This window comes from Saimiri boliviensis, chromosome 20, assembly GCF_048565385.1.
Source record: "Saimiri boliviensis isolate mSaiBol1 chromosome 20, mSaiBol1.pri, whole genome shotgun sequence".
Lineage (NCBI taxonomy): Eukaryota > Metazoa > Chordata > Mammalia > Primates > Cebidae > Saimiri > Saimiri boliviensis.
The window spans coordinates 29,043,158-29,063,416 of NC_133468.1; the positions used below are offsets into that span (position 1 = coordinate 29,043,158).

A 20,259-nucleotide genomic window follows, 5' to 3' on the forward strand; every position below is an offset into this window, starting at 1 on the left:
TGTCACAAAACAAAAACAAAAACAAACAAACAAACAAACAAAAAATGAAGTAGATCTATGTGTACAGATTTGAAAACATCTCTCAGATGTGTTAAGTGATGATAGTACAGTATGGAGAATTAAGATTTCATTTTTGTTTTTTAAAATTAAAAAATTTATATATAGAAACAAGGGTCTGGAAAAATATATTTCATTTAATTTCTTAACAGTAGCAACTGATGTCTTCTCTGGAGAGTTGGATGAGTGAATAATTTTTTTTTTTTTTTTTTTTTTTTTTTTGAGACGGAGTCTGGCTCTGTTCCCCAGACTGGAGTGCAGTGGTGAGATCTCAACTCACCACAACCTTTGCCTCCCACTTCAAGTGATTCTCCTGCCTCAGCCTCCCAAGTAGCTGGGACTACAGGAGCGCGCCACAACGCCTGGCTAATTTTTTTTTATATTTTTAGTAGAGACGGGTTTCACCGTGTTAGCCAGGATGGTCTCGATCTCCTGACCTCATGATACATCCTCCTCAGCCTCCCAAAGTGCTGGGATTACAGGCGTGAGCCACCACGCCTAGCCTGGATGAGTGAATAATTAATGCTATCTTTAGAAGGTGGGGTGGTTAGGGACTTTATTTTATGGTTTTTTTTTTTTTTTAAATAAAGTTTTCCGTAACAAAATCAGAAAAATAATCTTGTAAAACATCTCATAATTAACATTTTCTACCTGCAGTAAATCTATGTTTGCAGAAATGGAAATCATTGGCCAGTTTAACCTGGGATTTATTATAACCAAACTGAATGAGGATATCTTCATAGTGGACCAGCATGCTACAGATGAGAAATACAACTTTGAGATGCTGCAGCAGCACACCATGCTCCAAGGACAGAGGCTTATAGCGTGAGTTCCTTTCAGTATTGATTCCCAAATTCCCCCTCAAATTTCATATCTAACAGAGGCTGAGGCCGGAGGATCACAAGAGGCCTGGAGTTTGAGACCAGCCTGGGCAATATAGCAAGACCTCGTATCTACTTAAAAAAAGAAGAGATCTAGGAAGGAGGGATGTAAAAAATAAAAAAGATCTAATAGTTGGCTGGGCATGGTGGCTCACACCTGTAATCCCAGCACTTTGGGAGGCCAAGGCGGGCAGATCACCAGAGGTCAGGAGTTCGATACCAGCCTGGCCAACATGGTGACACACCATCTCTATTAAAAATACAGAAAAATTAGCTGGGTGTGGTGGCACACGCCTGTAATTCCAGCTACTCAGGAGGCTGAGGTAGGAGAATTGCTTGAACCTGGGAGACGGAGGTTGCAGTGAACCAAGATCGCACTGCTGTACTCCATCCAGCCTGGGTGACAGAGTGAGACTCCGTCTCCAAAAAAAAAAAAACTAGTAGTTTATATGTGTCTCTATATATGTGTATATATATATATATGTATTTTTCTGTAAGTATTCATATAGCAGATTTTTATACTTTTTACATAATAATAGTGATAGGATTTATTGAATGCCTAGTATCTGCCAGACATGGTTGAAATAATGCGTGTATTAGTGTGTATTAGTTCATTTAATCCTCAAAAACATATGAGGTGGTTACTGTTACCTTCGCCATTCCAAAGGTGATAAAACTGAGGCACACACAGAGAGGCTGAGTAACTTGCCCAAGTTCACACAATTAACATGTTCTCTAGGTACCAAACCTTTTTAGCTATTGAAAATGCGGATCACTGGTTAGCCAGACTATCCTTTTCATGAGGGCAGTTTATAGTATAGAGTATTAGTACAGATAGTGTATGGAATATGTGTGTTCAGAAAGAGCACAGCCTGTGCGCCAGTCTTTATTTACAGTAGAGTCAATCAGCAGTTAGATAGTCACTGCAGATTGGGTGCAGGGGCACACGCCTGTAATCCCAGAGCTTTGGGAGACTCAGGCAGGCAGATCGACTGAGTTTAGGAGTTTGAGACCAGCCTGGACATCATGGTGAAACCTTGTCTCTACAAAAAATAAAAAAATTTGCTGGGCATGGTGTCTCACGCCTGTAATCCCAGCACTTTGGGAGGCCGAGGTGGATGAATCACGAGGTCAGGAGTTTGAGACCAGCGTGACCTACGTGGTGAGACCCCATCTCTACTAAAAATACAAAAATTAGCCAGTTGTAGTGGTATGTACCTGTAATCCCAGCTCTTCAGGAGGCTGAGGCAGAAGAATCACTTAAACCTGTGAGGTGGAGGTTGCAGTGAGCCATATATATATATACATAGGCATATATATATACATAGGCATATATATATATACACACACACACACACACACACACATATGTATATGTGTATATATATGTATCTTTAGCCAGACTTGATGGTGTATGCCTGTGGTCCCATATTTGGAAGGCTGAGGTGGGAGGATCTTTTGAGCCCAGGAGGTTGAGGCTACCGTGATTATGCCACTGCACAGCACTCCAGCCTGGGTGACAGAGTGAGACAGTGAGAGTCTGTGTCACAAATAAATACATGAAATATAAAAATTATTTTAAGATAGTCATTGCAGAATTTTTTATTTCTCTCTCCTCTGCCAAACTGAATGTTTTGCCCTGACTACTTTACAAAGGTCAGGTGTGATAGTATATTATGTAAAACGAAAGTCTTGTCTTAAGCAAAGTTATAAGAAGAGGAGTTTTATCTGGCAAATTAAACCATGTAGAGAAGTAAACTCAGATCTCAACATGTATATCCCACATGTAGAAATGTGCCACTGAACAGCTGGAAAAAAACCTATCTAGTTTACTGAGTACTCTCTTTCCTGTGGAATGCATGAATTGTTTCTATTCTCAGTAGGAGTCAGTGATAATAATAAAGACAGTAAGATACTTTATAATCCTGAGATATCCCTTCCCTGTTCATCTTAATAGTGGTCTTGGTTTTGTTTTTTTTTTTTTTTTTCCTTTCCTTTGAGACAGAGTTTCACTCTTTTACCCGGGCTGGAGTGATTAAGTGGCGTAATCCTGGCTCGTTGCAACCTCCACCTCCCGGGTTCAAGTGATGGTTGTGCCTCAGCCACCTGAGTAGCTGGGATCACAGGCACCTGCCACCATTACCTGATTAACTCCCACTCATCCCAAGACTCAGCTCAAAAGTCACTTCCTTACCCCAGGGTGAAGTCTCTCTTACTACACTAAGTGCTTTTTCTAAACTCCTGGCCTCAAGAGATCTGCCTGCCTCGGCCTCCTAAACTTCTGGGATTGCAGGCGTGAGCCACTGTGCCCGGCCTGTAGCTACTTTAACTGCTAAAAAGAACTTTAGGAAAAGCAAATTAAAAGGAACTTCTCAGGAAGTTTCGTGACACTTAGCTGGATAGTGTTGTTACTAATGTTGTTATTTTGAAATGAATTCAAAACATAGTATTGTTTTAATTTTATTTCTGCTTTATAGCTAAATGTTTGACTTCAGGATATGGTTTGAATCATTTTTGTATTTTTTTGTATTTTTAGTAGAGAAAGGGTTTTGCCGTGTTAGCCAGGCTGGTCTCAAACTCCTGACCTAAGGTGAACCACCCACCTCAGCCTCCCACAGTGCTGGGATTACAGGCGTGAGCCACTGTGCCGGGTTGAGGCCTTGTATTTTTTAGCCATGTGGCAAAGACAACCTCTCATCCGTGACATTTCAAGTTAGCCCAGGTAATCACAGACCACTTTGGATTCCAGATGGACTACACTTCAAGCTGAAAGGATAAGACCCAATTCCACCCTGCCCTGGCAGCCCCTGCGTAGGGTGGCCCTGTTGACCTCTTTAGCTTTTCCCATCTCTCTTCTCCTTGTTTCCTGTACTCGAGCCTCTCAGGCTGTCTTTCTTTTTCCCTTGGTGGCCTGAGGAATCCCTATGTGGCCACTAAGCAGAATGAAGGATACCTTTATGTGTGGCTCTGCACACATCAGCAGTCCACCCTAGGGCCTGACACAGATTGTCATCTCCGCCTAGCTCATTTGTGCTGCACCCTGTACCCATTTCTCCCCCATTACCCGATTAACTCCTGCTCATCCCCAGACTCGGCTCACAGGTCACTTCCTGACCCCAGGGTGAAGTCTCACTTAAGACATTGGCTGCTTTTTCTTCCTAATCTTCCTGTCGTTTGTCATCATGATCGACTTGCCTGACTATTTGCTCAATGTCTTTCTTCCCCAGTAATCTATCAGCTCTAGGACCAAGCCTATGTTTGCTTACCGGCTGTCTCCTGCCTTGAGCAGTGTTTGTCTTATCCAGCACTCAGGACCGGGTGCAGTGGCTCACACCCGTAATCCCAGCACTTTGGGAGGCCGAGGTGGGAGGATCACTTGAGTCCAGGAGTTGGATTCCAGCCTGGGCAACACAGTGAGACCCTGTCGCTATTTTTGAAAAAATAGCAAAAAGTTAAAACAAAACAAAACAAAACAAAAAACACCCTTGTAAATCCAAGAGGAGAGAAAGATGGAGATATAATACAGGCAGCGGAAGGAGAAGGATAGCAAAATAAATGCTCTCTGTTCATTCTGTTTATAAATGCTGGAATGACCTAACCCAGTGCTTCAAATTCTCCATTAGAAGGAGGGAAAATAGCATTTTTGTGATACGGTTATCCTTAAGGAAAGGATTCAGAAAAAGATGGAGTAATTGGGGTGGCAGCTGAGGAAAAAGCAAACTACTTTTGTAGCTACTTTAACTTTTTTTTTTGAAACAGTCTTGCTCTGTTGCCAGGCTGGAGTGCAGTGGTGGATCTCAGCTCACTGCAACCTCCACCTCCTGGGTTCAAGCAATTCTAGTGCCTCAGCCTCCTGAGTAGCTGGGACTACAGCCATGAGCCACCATATCCAGCTAATTTTTTTTTTTTTTTTTTTTTTGAGACGGAGTTTCGCCCTTGTTACCCAGGCTGGAGTGCAATGGCGCGATCTCGGCTCACCGCAACCTCCGCCTCCTGGGCTCAGGCAATTCTCCTGCCTCAGCCTCCTGAGTAGCTGGGATTACAGGCACATGCCACCATGCCCAGCTAATTTTTTTTTGCACTTTTAGTAGAGACGGGGTTTCACCATGTTGACCAGGATGGTCTCGATCTCTCGACCTCGTGATCCACCCGCCTCGGCCTCCCAAAGTGCTGGGATTACAGGCTTGAGCCACCGCGCCCGGCCTTTTTTTTTTTTTTTTTTTTTTAGACAGAGACTTGCTGTGTTGCTCAGGCTGGAGTATAATGACATGATCTTGGTTCACTACAACTTCTGCCTCCTGGATTCAAGCGAATCTCCTACCTAAGCCTCCCAAGTACCCGGGACTACAGGCATGCGCTGCCACCTCGCCTGGCCTAATTTTTGTATTTTTAATATAGACAGGGTTTTGCTGTGTTGACCAGGCTGGTCTCAAATTCTTGGCCTCAAAAAATCTGCCTGCCTCGGCCTGTTAAAGTGCTGGAATTACAGGCATGAGCCACCACACCCAGCCTGTTGCTACTTTAACTTCTAAAAAGAACTTAAAAAAAAAAAGAAAATTAAAAGGAACTTCTGAGGAAGTTCTATGACACTTAGCTGAATAGTGTTGTTATTTTGAAATGAATTCAAAATATAGTATTGTTTTAATTTTATTTCTGCTTTATAGCTAAATGTTTGACTTCAGGATATGGTTTGAATCACTTTTGTGTTTTTCAGACCTCAGACTCTCAACTTAACTGCTGTTAACGAAACTATTCTGATAGAAAATCTGGAAATATTTAGAAAGAATGGCTTTGATTTTGTTATCGATGAAAGTGGTAAGTTATTAAAACTATAGTGACTAATTAATAAAAAAAAGTTATTAATTAAAACTTTAGTGGCTCATGCCTGTAATCTCAGCACTTTGGGAGGCCAAGGCAGGCAGATCACCTGAGGTCAGGAGTTTGAGACGAGCCTGGCCAACACAGTGAAGCCCATCTTTACTGAAAATATAAAAATTAGCTGGGCCTGGTGGCAGGCGCCTGGCATGGTGGCAGGCACCTGTAATCCCAGCTACTTGGGAGGCTGAGGTGGGAGAATTGCTTGAAACTGGGAGGCAGCAGTTGCAGTAAACTGAGATCATGTCACTGCACTCTAGCCTGGGTGACAAGTGTGAAACTCCATCTCAAATAAATAAATAAATAAAAACTATAGATTCTTGTTGTTTTAGAGTGGGAATAATCTTTCAGGTTATATAGACCAGTGTTTTTATTTTATAAAAGATGAAAAAGCATTTTGTGACTGTCTTCTCTTTCAGATACTCATCATTATCAGTAGCTTTCAAGTGAAATGTGTTCCTCAAGTAATGGATTTTTTTCAAAATTGTATTCTTTTTTTTTTTTTTTTTCCAAAATTGTATTCTTTTAGCTCCAGTCACTCAAAGGGCTAAACTGATTTCCTTGCCAACTAGTAAAAACTGGACATTTGGACCCCAGGACATAGATGAGCTGATCTTTATGCTCAGTGACAGCCCTGGGGTCATGTGCCGGCCTTCCCGGGTCAAGCAGATGTTTGCCTCCAGAGCCTGTCGAAAATCTGTAAGTAAAGCAAGCCTGGCTGTCAGTTCAGCTGCTCAAGCTCGAAGTGTAAGAAAGGTCTCAGTTCAGCTCCTGATTTGGTCAAGGTTATTAAATGCCTTTATGATTGGCCGGGCGCAGTGGGTCATGCCTGTAATCCCAGCACTTTGGGAGGCCTAGGTGGGTGGATCATGAGGTCAAGAGATCGAGACCATCCTGGCCAACATGGTCAAATCCATCTCTACTGAAAATACAAAAATTAGCTGGGCGTGGTGGTGCATGCCTGTAGTCCCAGCTACTCAGGAGGCTGAGTACTTGGGAGGCTGAGGCAGGAGAATTGCTTGAACCCAGGAGGCAAAGATTGCAGTGAGCCAAGATCACGCCATTGCACTCCAGCCTGGTGACAGAGCTAGACTCCGTCTCAAAAAAAAAAAAAAAAAGCCTTTATGATTGCCAGGGGTCATTTTACACAGAGAACTATGTAGAACATCATAGCTGAGCATCTACGTTGTCTGCATTCTCTGTGACCTTGAACTCATAATTATTGCTCTTTTGTTACCTCTGTTAAGCAGTACTTTTTTTTTTTTTTTTGAGACAGGGTCTCCATCTGTTGCCCAGGCCAGGGTGTAGTGGCACAATCACAGCTCACTGCAGCCTTGACCTTCGAGGCTCAAGCAATCCTCCTGCCCTTGCCTTCTGAGTAATTGTGACTACAGGGATGCACCACCATGCCCAGCTAATTTTTAAATTTTTTGTAGAAACGTGGTCTTCTTTTGCTCCTTGTCTCAGCCTCCCAAAGTGCTGGAATTATAGGTGTGAGCCACCGTGCCCAGCTATCTTAAAGCCTTTGTTGACCCCAGTTAAGTGAACGGTTGAGGCACCCTGTTCGTCTGTGGACCTTTGGGTAATAACAACATTGGTAGATAAAGATTTGCTGATTCCAGGACTCGGTGACATTAGACAAGTTACTGCAGAGTCATCGAGGCAGCAGGGGTGCCGTGGTTGTCGTTGCATGTGGCATCCCTGCCGCTGCTCGGGTTGGTGTTGTAAGGTGGTAGCAGTGGTTATGCCTGCAGTGGGGATTAGCCTGATAGCCAAAAAAAATGACTGTATCAGCTGGCCATTGGGAAAGGCCAGGATGCCATTCCTTTATTTATTTAGTGGATGCTCCTTGAGTCCCTGCTGTGTGGCCCACCCTGTTCCAGGTGTCGGGGACACAGAGGTGACAAGGCAGCTGCAGCCCTTGCCCTGTGGAGCTGACAGTAGGGAGAAATAGACATCCCCACAAATAAATGACACCCATTAGATGCCAGCAAGCACAGTCAAGAGATTCAGACAGTGTTTTGGGACAGGAAATGACTACAGAAAAATATGGCTAGGTGAGATGGTGGTCAGGGAACAGCATCTGGGCAGGTGGCATCTCAGCTGCCACTCAAAAGGTGGGATGGAAGCCGGGCATGGTGGCTCATGCGTGTAATCCCAGCATTTTGGGAGGCCAAGTTGGGAGGATTGCTTGAGGCCAGGAGTTGGAGACCAGCCTGGGCAACACAGGCACACCCCCATGTCTACAAAAAGTTAAAAAATTAGCCAGGTGTGGTGGCCTGTGCCTGTAGTCTCAGCTACTCAGGAGGCTGAGGTGGGAGGATCACTTGAGCCAGGGAGGTCAGGATTGCAATGAGCCAAGATCACACAACTGTACTCCAGCCTGGGTGACAGAGTAAGATCTTTTCTAAAAAAAAAAATATATATATATATATACACATAGACTGGAGCCCTCTTGGGTAAGAATTTTCCAAGTGGAAGAAGTGGCAAGAGTGAAGCCAGAGGCTGATTGTGTGCCTGGAGAGGAGACAGGATTGAGCAGAGCAGCGTCCAGAAGACAGCCACGTAGAGTGTTGCCAGTCATGCCTAGACCCTGGGGGTCTCTGCTGTGTGTGGCAGGAACCACGGGAGAGAATAGACTGGAAGGGGTGCCGTGAGTGCAGCCGCTGGGGAGAGCAGCAGCTGGGTGCCACGTGGGGAGTGGGTGGGATGGAGCCTGCTGTGTGAGCTTCAGGTGTAATTTACAGTCATGAGATTGGATGAAATTACTCAAGGGCAGAGTTTAATTAGAAGAGGGCCCAGAATCTGACTTCTAGCCACAGTGTTTCTTTGATAAAGACCTAATATAGGCTGGGCATGGTGGCTCACACCTGTAATCCCAGCACTTTGGAAGGCAGAGGTGGGTTGATCACCTGAGATCAGGAGTTTGAAACCAGCCTGGCCAACATGGTGAAACCCTGTCCCTACTAAAAGTACAAAAATTAGCTGAGCATGGTGGCAGGCGCCTGTAATCCCAGCTACTCAGGAGGCTGAGGCGGGAGAATTGCTTGAATCTGGGAGGCAGAGGTTGCAGTGAGCCGAGATTACACCATTGCACTCTGGCCTGGAAGACACAGTCAGACTCTTTCTCCCCACCACAAAAAAAGACCTAATGTGGACCTTCCAGTCCTGAAGTCTGTGAGTGAGAGTGTGGAGCTGAGCTCATAGTCAGGCAGTTTGGATGTTCTGGGTCTTTAGTGTGACTCAGGGGCCTGGGAGCCACAGGCTGCTCCTTCCCTCCCACCCTGGCCAACTCCTGCATCTCCGGTGCTGTCACTCCCTGCCCACGAGGCCCCTGCTCCGAGCCCTGCCCACCCTTCCAGCCCCATCACCTCCCCGCCACGCTTCCAACCACACAACTGCCTTCTAGTTCCTCCCCACCCCAGTTTTCTCCCTGCCTTACGCCCTTTCTCCCTGCTCTCCTCTCTACCTGGGTTCACCACTTTCACCCTTCACCCGCTCCCCACACCTGAGCACGTCCCCTCCCCTGGGTGCTGCCTATCTTGGTTCTCTGTTGACTTGTCTGTCCTTCTCCCACCTGGTGGAGCCCTGCTGTCACCCCAGCCCTGCAACTGTGCCCGGCAGGTGTCGGGCCCTCAGGGTACTGAAGGAAGGAAGGTGACAGAAGGCTTCAGGCTTGTCTCCTCTCCTCCCTGTCAGGATCCATGGCACGGAGCCAGCATGGCCAGGGCTGGTGCTGTGGGCAGTGGGTCAGAGCCCAACACAGGGGGAGTAACATCTGCACCCACTGGGGGAGAGGGTCCCAGGAGTGCCACAGTCCAGAGGCAGGTGTTTGCTTGATGGACCTGTGCAAGAGGAAGGGAGTGTTGGTGCAGCTGGGGTGAGGAAGGGAGGCATTTGTGCTTAGAGGTGGGGTGCAGGCACAGCCTAGTGAGGACCAAATCAGGGGACAGACAAGGGCCTTTATTCAGGTGAGCGGGGAGAGCCGTGGTGTGGAATGACGTGACCTGATAGCCCTTTAAAAATAATCACTGGCTGCTGAGTAGAGAGCAGCGGGAGGGGTTGCAGTGGGGTAGGGAAGCCTGCCAGAGGCTGCTGCACTTGCCAGGGTGAGAGGTCACAGTGGCCCCTGAGAGTGGCTGCGTTCTGAACAGATACGGTCAGCGTCTGGAGTAGAGGCTGTGCCACCATGAAAGAGCCACAAAGGGCCTGGATTTCACAGAAAGGTGGAGGGCTGAGGGCTAGAACGGAGGCTTCTCTGGGGGAAGGTTTTTCAGGGAAGGTGGTTTTTGAGCTGTAATATTGTCCAGTCTTATTTTAGAGAAGACTGCTTCTGAAGAGCTGCCATTCTGACATCAAGAAACTGTTAAAATGTTGAACCATTGTGTCTTGTACTCAGGTGATGATTGGGACTGCTCTTAATCCAAGCGAGATGAAGAAACTGATCACCCACATGGGGGAGATGGACCACCCCTGGAACTGTCCCCATGGAAGGCCAACCATGAGACACATAGCCAACCTGGGTGTCATTTCTCAGAACTGACATTAGTCATTGGATGGAATTATCAGTTTTATTGCAGATTTTTATGTTTTGAAAGACAGGGTCTTAACTAACCTTTTATGTTTTAGAATGAATCTGCTACTTAAAAAAATACACATCAGACCCACTTAAAAGTGATCTTGAGAACCTTTTCAAACCAGATGGAGCATTGCTTGCAAAAATTGTTGTCTGTGTTTTCATGTGCTTGTAAGTGTGTGTGTCCAGGCAAAAACAGTTATAAAAACAAGAGCACTTTGGAAGTTACTCAGGCCTCTGCTCTGGCTGGACATAGTTTAGTCTATGTCCTTTTGGGTTCCTGATTCTCAGCCCTGATTCACATTACATTTTAAACAAGGGGATTCTCTACCCGGCTGGAAGAAAATAACTGGATGGGACAGGGGTCACTGTTATTAAACATGCCTCTGTGCGGCCAAGGTAGCAAAGTACTGTCCCTGTAGCGGAACAAAAAGAGTTTTATTTTCCCACAATTTGATTCTGTGATTTGGTTTCCTCAGGGTGTGAACTGTAGAACATTCTAGTTACTGGCCTTGTAACTAGTTCTGGAAATGTAGGAATCCCTGTGTGTCTTTTCAGATAGTTTTCATGGAACCTTGTCCTGTTTGAACTGGGCTAAAAATGGAAGTGAAGATGACCTCTTGGGGGCCGAGAGATGACAAATGTGGCTCCCCCTGCTGCCCCATCCCTACCCTGGACTGTGGTCTTCAAGGAAGATGGGGCTCCCATTCCTGGTTTAGAATTCCTTAGATGGAGGAGGCAGTACAGTGGTAACTGTGTCATCGCGGCCAGCACCATGCCCGCGTGGTCTGCAGGATCCCATTTAAGAACTCTGCAGATTGGGGGCTGTGGCAGGATAACAGCCCCCAAGATAGCTGTGTCCTAATCTCCAGAACCTGTGACCACGGTGCCTCACATGGCACAAGGGACTCTGCAGTTGTGACTGAGTGAAAGTTTTTTTGTTTTGGTTTTTTTTTTTTGAGACGAAGTTTTGCTTTTGTTGCTCAGGCTGGAGTGCAATAGTGTGATCTCGGCTCACTGCAGCCTCTGCCTCCCAGGTTCAAGTGATTCTCCCACTTCAGCCTCCCGAGTAGCTGGGATTACAGCTGCCCACAATCACACCTGGCTAATTTTTGTATTTTTAGTAGAGACAGGGTTTCACTCTGTTGACCAGGCTGGTCTTGAACTCCTGACCTCAGGTGATCCACCCATCTCAGCCTGCCAAAGTGTTGGGATTACAGGCATGAGCCATTGTGCCTGGCTGAGTTAGGATCTTGCAATGCAGAGATTATCCTGGATTGTCTGGTTGAGTCCAGTCCATTGGGTGAGTCCTTCAAAGGTGGAGGCCTTTACCTGCTGGCCAGAGGAGGCTGCCAGCAGGTTTTGGAGATGGAAGGAGGTACCACCAGTCAACATTGCAAGCAGCCTCTAGAACAGGGGTCCCAACACCCCAGCCACAGACCAGTACTGGTCCATGGCCTGTTAGGAACCAGCCTGCACAGCATGTGAGCGGTGGGCAAGCCAGCAAAGCTTCGTCTGTATTTACAGCCGCTCCCATGGCTGGCATTACCACCTGAGCTCTACCTCCTGTCAGATAAGTGGTGAGCATTAGATTCTCATAGGAGTGCAAATCCTATTGTGAACTGCGCATGCGAGAGATCTAGGTTGGGTGCTCCTTATGAGAATCTGAGGCCTGATGATCTGTCACTGTCTCCCATCACCCCCAGATGATACTGTCTAGTTGCAGGAAAACAAGCTCAGGGCTCCCACTGAGTCCAAATGGTGAGTTGTGTAATTAATTGTATGTTACAGTGTAATAATAATAGAAATAAAGTGCACAATAAATGTAATGTGCTTGAATCCCGAAACCATCCCTCACTACCCCCATCCATGGAAAAATTGTCTTCCACAAAATGGGCCAAAAAGGTTGGGGACCACTTCTGGAAAAGCTAGAACAGGCAAGGATACGGATTCTCCCCCGGAGCCTCTGGAAGGAACCAGCATTGGGGACTAATTTACAGACTGATAATAAATTTGTGTTGCTTCAAGCCACTAATTTATGGTAATTTGTTTACGGCAGCAATGGAAAACTAATGCCTGCGTTATTCCTATTTTGTGGTGAAGCAGCAGAGCGTCTTCAGGACCAGAAAGGGAAGGACGCCTGCTTGGCGCTGGTGCGCGGCTCCTTTAAGAGCACGCAGTGCGCTAGTTGGCGACCACGGTTGCCTGGAGACCCGAGCCGAGTCTGGGACGCTGAGAGCCGTGCCACACCTCGACTGGAGCAGGCCCCTGGGTTCCTGGAGCGAGGTCAGCGCCCCAGGCCGCGGTCACGCATACGCGGGAACAGCCGTGGCGACCGAGTCCTGCTCCTTCCCGGCTTCCCAGGACCCGAGCACGTGCGTCATGGGCGAGGAGGGCCTAGGTCGGGCAGACTAGTAGCAGGGAGCCCATTATTCCGGGCTGATCGTAGACACAGCCGCGCGTGATAACACGGCCTCTCCTTAAGCCCAGGAGAACAGAGGAAACATTAGGAAACACGCACTGAGAAACAAAATTGGCTTGATTTGTAGTTCACTGACAGAGGACCAAAAAGCCCACAGTAAAGGCCCTTCTAAATGTAGAGGTGAAAGCAGGTTGGGCTAGGTGACCCAGGGGCGCTTCGCTGAGACGGTAGCGAGGGAGTGGGAAGGAGTAAGGTTAGTGTTTAAAGGAAGATCCCAGCACATTGGGAGGCCGAGGCGGGTGGATCACGAGGTCGAGAGATCGAGACCATCCTGGTCAACATGGGGAAACCCCGTCTCTACTAAAAGTGCAAAAAATTAGCTGGGCATGGTGGCACGTGCCTGTAATCCCAGCTACTCAGGAGGCTGAGGCAGGAGAATTGCCTGAGCCCAGGAGGCGGAGGTTGCGGTGAGCCGAGATCGCGCCATTGCACTCCAGCCTGGGTAACAAGAGCGAAACTCCGTCTCAAAAAAAAAAAAAAAGGAAGAGAGAAGGCTTTGCCGAGTACGGTGGCCCGCGCCTGTAAGTAATCCCAACACTTTGGGAAGCCGATGCGGGCAGATCACCTAGGACAGGAGTTCGAGACCAGCCTAGCCAACATGGCGAAACCCCATCAATACTAAAAATGCAAAACATAGCTAGGTGTGGTGGTGCACACCTGTAATTCCAGCTACTCAGGAGTCTGAGGCAGGAGAATCACTTGAACCCGGAGGCAGGGGTTGCAGTGAGCCGGGATTATGCCACTGCACTCCAGCCTGGGTGACAGAGTGAGAAGTGTCTCAATAAATAAATAAAAAATGGAGGAAGAGAAAAGGCTGGAGGTGGATGGAGCTGGAGGGCGGGGTGTCCGAGGATGCTATCCAAGCAGAAGAGGGCAAAAGTGCCCACTGCACCGAGGCCCACGAAAAGGGACCAGACCTTGCCTTGAACCCAGGATTCACCTAGAGGGACCAGGGCGCTTTCACGGGGCCAGCTTTGGAAAGCCATGAAAACACTGCACCGCAGCTCATATACCGGACAAGCAAAGACAGGTGCTGGAAACACAACTCAAGGACACCATCCCTTGCTTGTCTGGCATATGAGAGGCACTCAATCAAAGGCAATGCTAGCGGGAGTAGGAAACCAATGATTTCAAGTTTGAAAATAGAGCCCAGGACTTTGGGAGGCTAAGGCAGGCAGATCACGAGGTCAGGAGTTCGAGACCAGCCTGGCCAACATAGTGAAACCCTGTGTCTACTAAAAATAGAAAAGTTAGCTGGGCTTGGTGGCATGCACCTGTAGTCCCAGTTACTCGGGAGGCTGAGGCAGGAGAATCGCTTGAACCTGGGAGGCAGAGATTGCGGTGAGCCAAGATTGTGCCACTGTACCCCAGCCTGGGCAACAAAGCAAGGCTCCATCTCAAAAAAAAAAAAAAAGGCACAAGGCTTGCCTGTAATCCCACTACTTTGGAAGGCCAAGGTGGGTGGATCACCTGAAGTCAAGAGTTCGAGACCAGCCTGACCAACATGGAGAAACCCCGTCTCTACTAAAAATATAAACATTAGCTGGGCATGGTGGCACATGTCTGTAATCCCAGATACTCTGGAGGCTGAGGCAGGAAAATCGCTTGAACCCGGGAGATGGAGGTTGCAGTGAGCCAAGATCACACCATTGCTCTCCAACCTGGGCGACAAGAGCGAAACTCCCAAGAAGGGGATGAGATAATCACTCCATTTCATTCCATTTATTGACTTAGCTCTGGGTCCTGTAATTAAGGATTTTTCTGTGTGTCATCTATTTCATCCTTATGAGACAAGGTACTGTTATTCCTATTTGATATGTGAGGCAGAGGAGATGAAGCAACTTGCTTTAGAACACAGCACTTGGCCGGGCTCAGCGGCTCATGCCTGCACATACCTGCAATCCTAGCACTTTGGAGGGAGGTGGGAGGATTGCTTGAGGCCCGGAGTTCAAGACCAGCCTGGGCAAAATGTAGTAAGACCTCCATATCAAAAAACAAGAAAACCAAAAAACAGAATTGATAATGGACAACGCAGGAGCCTGAATCCAGCTCTTGAACACTTTATAATGCTGACCTATAAGGAGAGAGGCTTTTTTTTTTTTTTTTTTAAGGTAGAGTCTTGCTCTGTTGCCTAGGCTGGAGTGCAGTGGCACAACCTCAGCGCACTGCAACCTCCACCTCGCAGGTTCAAGCGATTCTCCTGTCTCAGCCTCCTGAGTAGCTGGGATTACAGGTGTATGCCACCATGTCCGGCTAATTTTTTGTATTTTTACTAGAGACAGCGTTTCACCCACTTTGTAAGCCAGGATGGTTTCCATCTCCTGACCTCGTGATACGCCTGCCTCGGCCTCCCAAAGTGCTGAGATTACAGATGTGAGCCACCGCACCTGGCCAGAGAGGAGCTTTTATGGTGTGAACTGGCCACATGCAAGACCTGGGAGGTTACATATCCTTTTTCATGATAGAGTTACCTTTCAGGAAACAATGCTAGACAATGGTTCCAACTGAAAAAATTTTTGGCCCAAAGCTGTGGCTTATGCCTGTAAACCCAGCACTTTGGGAGGCTGCGGCAGGCAGATCGGGAGGTCAAGAGATTGAGACCATCCTGGCTAACATGGTGAAAATAGCTGGGTATGGTGGCACATGCCTCTAGTCCCAGCTACCTGGGAGGCTGAGTCAGGAGAATCACTTTAACCTGGGAGGCGGAGGTTGCAGTGAGCCGAGATCAAGCCACTGCATTCCGGCCTGGGCGACAGATTCAGGATCCTGCGTTGTCCATTATCAATTCTGTTTTTTTGTTTTCTTGTTTTTTGATATGGAAGTCTTGCTACGTTTTGCCCAGGCTGGTCTCAAAAGAAAAAAAAATTTTTTTTTTTTTGAATGAGGCCCTGGCTAACACAGTGAAACCCCGTCTCCACTAAAAATACAACAAATTTGGGCATGGTGGCACGTGCCTGCAGTCCCAGCTACTCAGTAGGCTGAGGCAGGAGAATCACTTGAACCTGGGAGGCAGAGGTTGCAGTGAGCCGAGATCGCACCACTGCACTCCAGCCTGGACAGCAGAGCAAGACTCTGTCTCAAAAATAAAATAAAATAGGCCAGGCATGGTGGTTCACACCTGTAATCCCAGCACTTTGGGAGGCTGAGGTGGGCAAATCACAAGGTCAGGAGTTCAAGACCAGCCTGGCCAATATGGCAAAACTCCGTCTCTACTAAAAATATAAAAAATTAGCTGGGCGTGCTGGTAATCCCAGGTAACATGCCTGTAATCCCAGCTACTCAGAGGCTGAGGCAGGAGAATCACCTGAACCCAGGAGTTTGAGGTTGCAGTGAGCCTTATCTTGCCATTGCACTCCAGCCTGGGGGACAGAGTGAGACACTATTTCAAAATAAATAAATAATAAATTAATTAATTAAAATAAAAAAAATTGGAACCAATGCAATGTTGAGGTTGTATTTTTATAAACTGACGGTACTTGAAACTTACTATTATTTTTGAGAGTCTTGCTCTGTTACCCAGACTGGAGTGCAGTGGTGTGATCACTCACTGCCATCTCAACCTCCCAGGCTCAAGCAATCCTCCCACCTGAGCCTCCCTGCTAGCTGGGACTACAGGCATGTGCCACCACGCCTGTCCAACTTATTTTTTTAGAGAGGGAGCGTCTTACTATGTTGCCTAGGGTGATCTCAACCTGATCCTCCCACCTCAGCCCCGCAAAGTTCTGGGATTGCAGGTGTGAGCCACCATACCTGGCCCTGGTAACTAATTTTTCAGACTTTGAGAGGATAACGATAAGGACATTGTGTTGTAAAGCTAAAACATTAACTACAAATGAAAACCCCAAGTGTTTGGAGACATAATTTTTTTTTTTTTTTCAGATAAAACTCATCAGTGCTTTGAAACCAGCAGCTCTGAACCAAAGGAACCAATTGATAAAAGGAAACATCGGATCGTCTCAGGGCAATGGTGAAAGAAAAGAAAAAAGCAGACAAAAAAGGGGAGAAGTCTGCCCGCTCCCCCTCATCCCTCTCTGACAACCCAGACTTTTCCAAACAAGATGGCAACGCCACTAGGCAAGACATGTCCCCAGTGGGTGTCCCACTGCTAGGAACGCAGCTCAACGAAATGAAACCCAAAAAAGACCCCCCGAATGTTCAGCAGAATGAAGATGCCACCCAATATGAAGAGTCCATTCTGACCAAACTCATAGTGGAAAGGTGATTTTAATGGGGGTGCAATAGGGTGTAACACTGCCGGTCAGTTTTTATTTTATTTTATTTTGAGATGGATTTTCACTCCTGTTGCCTGGGCTGGAGTGCAATGGTGTGATCTTGGCTCACAGCAACCTCCACCTGCCAGGTTCACGCAGTTCTCCTGCCTCAGCCTTCCAAGTAGTTGGGATTACAGGCATGTGCCACCACAGCCAGCTGATTTATTGTATTTTTAGTAGAGATGGGGTTTTACTATGTTGACCAGGGTGGTCTCGAACTTCTGACCTTGTGATCTGCCCACCTCAGCCTCCCACAGTGCTGGGATTATAGGCGTGAGCCACCAAGCCCGACCTATTTTATTTTATTTTGAGACAGAGTTTCACTCTTGTCACCCAGGCTGGATTGCAGTAGCGTAATCTCAGCTCACTGCAACCTCCGCCTCCCAGGTTCAAGCGATTCTCCCGCCTCAGCCTTCTGGGTAGTTGGGATTATACGCACACACCACCACGGCTGGCTAATTTTTGTTGTTGTTGTTTGGAGACAGAGTCTCACTTTGTCACCCAGCCTGGAGTGCAGTGGCTCAATATCGGCTCACTGCAACCTCTGCCACCCAGGTTCAAGTGATTCTCCTGCCTCAGCCTCCTGAGTGGCTGAGATTACAGGCATGGGCCACCATGCCCGGCTATTTTTTATATTTTTAGTAGAGACAGGGTTTCACCATCTTGGTCAGGCTGGTCATCAACTCCTGACCTCGTGGTCCACCCGCCACAGCCTCCCAAGGTGCTGGGATTACAGGTATGAGCCGCTGTGCATGGCCATTTTTTTGGTATTTTTAGTAGGGACGGGGTTTCACCATGTTGGGCAGGCTGGTCGCGAACTCCTGACCTCAGGTGATCCACCTGCCTTGGCCTCCCAAAGTGCTGGGATAACAAGCATGAGTCACTGCACCTGGCCTGAAGGTAATTTTATTTATTGTAAAAAATTATTTTATTTTAGATTTAGGGGGTTACATGTGCAGGTTTCTTACACGGGCTTGTTGTGTGATGCTCAGATTTGGGCTTCTAATAAGCTCATTACCCAAGTAGCAAACACAGAACCCGTGGCATATATATATATATATATAGTTTACTGCTGAAAAATATATATAACAAAATGTGCTATCTTAATCAATGGCATTAAGTACATTCACAGTGTTGTACAACTATCTATTAAATAGTAACTCCTGGCCAGGTTCAGTGGTTCAAGCCTGTAATCCCAGCACTTTGGGAAGCTGAGGCAGAGGATCACTTGAGGCCAGGATTTCGAGACCAGCCTGATGAACATGCCAAAACCCTGTCTCTACTAAAAACACAAAAATTAGCTAGGTGTGGTGAAGCGCACCTGTAGTCCCAGCTACTCAGGAGGTTGAGGCAGGAGAATCACTTGAATCTGGGAGGCAGAGGTTGCAGTGAGCCAAGATGGCGCCACTGCACTCCAGCCTGGGTGACAGAGTGAGACTCTGTCTCAAAAACAACACCACCTGCAACAAAATCCTTCATTCCTCACCCCCTCCTTCAAACCCCTGGTAACCTATTCTACTTTTTAGCTATGTACATGTATATATATATATGTACATATATATATATGTGTATATATATATATATATATATATTTCTGACTTTATTCCTTCCATTACATAGTTATATATTTTAACCCATTGTCATTTGGGTTTATTCACATTGTTCATTACCTTGAATGACCTTTATTTCTTTGTAGCTATGAAGGGGAGAAAGTTCGTGGGCTGTACGAGGGAGAGGGCTTTGCAGCCTTTCAAGGCGGTTGTACCTATCGGGTAAGTTGCCCGCTTGAGAACCTGCAGGAAGGGGAGGAAGGTGTGGGGTGATGGTCGTAGATTTGCAAATCTTCAAGTCCACTGATGCTTCAAAAGAAACTGGAAGCACTTCATGCTGATTTTATTCTGAACCCCGATGACCTATTTAAGGTAAAAGTAATGCTCAGCATAACAGAAGTGATTTTAGATTTCTTTTCGTGATTCTTTCTCTTTTTTTTTTTGAGACATCATTTCACTTTGTCACCCAGGCTGGAGTGCAGTGGCACAATCATAACTCATTGCAGCCTTGACTTCCTGGAGTCAAGCGATCCTTCCTCTTCAGCCTCTTGAATAGCTGGGACTACAGGCGTGTGCTACCATGCCTGGCTAATTAATTTTTTTTTTTTTTTGGTAGAGACAAGGACTTGCTATGTTGTCAGGGCTGGTCTTGAACTCCTGGGCACAAGTGATCCTCCTGCCCCAGACTCTTAAAGTGCTGGGAGTGCAGGCGTGAGCCCCCACAACTGGTTGAGAACACGTTTCTGTAGCTGAGGTCATCCTTAGCTGATGAAGATGAGGACTTCCCCCTAGATCCTTTTTGGAGAAGGATGGATCCCAGCGTGCAGCCAGCTGAAGTAGGACTCTATAGGACTCAGCTGCTGCTGAGTGTTCAGGCAAGCATCTTCATGCACGTGAAACTGGGCTAAGGCAACTGTGGGATAAAATCATCAGCTGTAGGCCAGGCACGGTGGTTCATCCTGTATCCCAGCAATTTGGGAGTCTGAGGTGGGCGCATCGCTTGAGCTCAGGATTTTGAGACCAGCTCGGCCAACATGGTGAAACCCTGTCTCTACAAAAAATACAAAAATTAGCTGGGCATGGTGGCCGATGCCTGTAGCCCTAGCTAGTTGGGAGGCTAAAACGGGAGGATTGCTTGAGCCTGTGAGGTCAAGGCTACAGTGAGCTATAATCACACCACTGCACTCCAGCCTGGGTGACAGAACCAGACCCTAGCTCAAATATATTTGATCAGTTGCATTCTAAGGTTTTGTTGTTGCTTTGCTTTGAAGGGTATGTTTTCAGAAGGACTCATGCATGGACAAGGGACTTATATTTGGGCTGATGGATTAAAATATGAGGTAAGGCATATAACCAGTTATAGTTCTAAACTGTGATTATGGGATGGAATGATCAGTTTCCCGCAGTTGAACAGACTGTTTTCATAGAAGTAATTCAACACAAGGATTAAGAAAAATTCACAGAACCGGTCGGGTGCGGTGGCTCATGCCTGTAATCACAGCCCTCTGGGAGGCCAAGGCAGGTGGATCACGAGGTCAGGAGTTCAAGACGAGCCTGGCCAACATAG

The 20,259-nt window shown here is 47.0% G+C and overlaps 2 protein-coding genes across 5 annotated transcripts in view; both read left to right on the forward strand.

The window, feature by feature from the left end:
- PMS2 (PMS1 homolog 2, mismatch repair system component) overlaps nt 1-12,218 on the forward strand; it is a 44,841-nt gene extending 32,623 nt beyond the window's left edge. Inside the window, exons 12-15 of one of the 2 annotated variants that reach the window (XM_003934239.4) lie at nt 715-882; nt 5,653-5,753; nt 6,343-6,512; nt 10,213-12,218. In XM_003934239.4, the coding sequence (XP_003934288.1) occupies nt 715-882; nt 5,653-5,753; nt 6,343-6,512; nt 10,213-10,356 (583 nt within the window). In that variant the 3' untranslated portion in view covers nt 10,357-12,218. Of the gene's footprint in view, nt 1-714; nt 883-5,652; nt 5,754-6,342; nt 6,513-10,212 lie in introns of those variants that run through there. The other variant, XM_074390697.1, reaches the window with a different exon arrangement.
- Nucleotides 12,219-12,524: 306 nt separating this feature from the next.
- The window catches only part of RSPH10B (radial spoke head 10 homolog B), a 43,779-nt gene continuing 36,044 nt past the window's right edge, over nt 12,525-20,259 (forward strand). The window contains exons 1-4 of one of the 3 annotated variants that reach the window (XM_039460577.2): nt 12,525-12,764; nt 16,751-17,089; nt 18,839-18,914; nt 19,964-20,032. In XM_039460577.2, the coding sequence (XP_039316511.2) occupies nt 16,836-17,089; nt 18,839-18,914; nt 19,964-20,032 (399 nt within the window). In that variant the 5' untranslated portion in view covers nt 12,525-12,764; nt 16,751-16,835. The remainder of the gene's footprint in view (nt 12,765-16,750; nt 17,090-18,838; nt 18,915-19,963; nt 20,033-20,259) is intronic. The other 2 variants (XM_074390695.1, XM_074390696.1) reach the window with 2 other exon arrangements.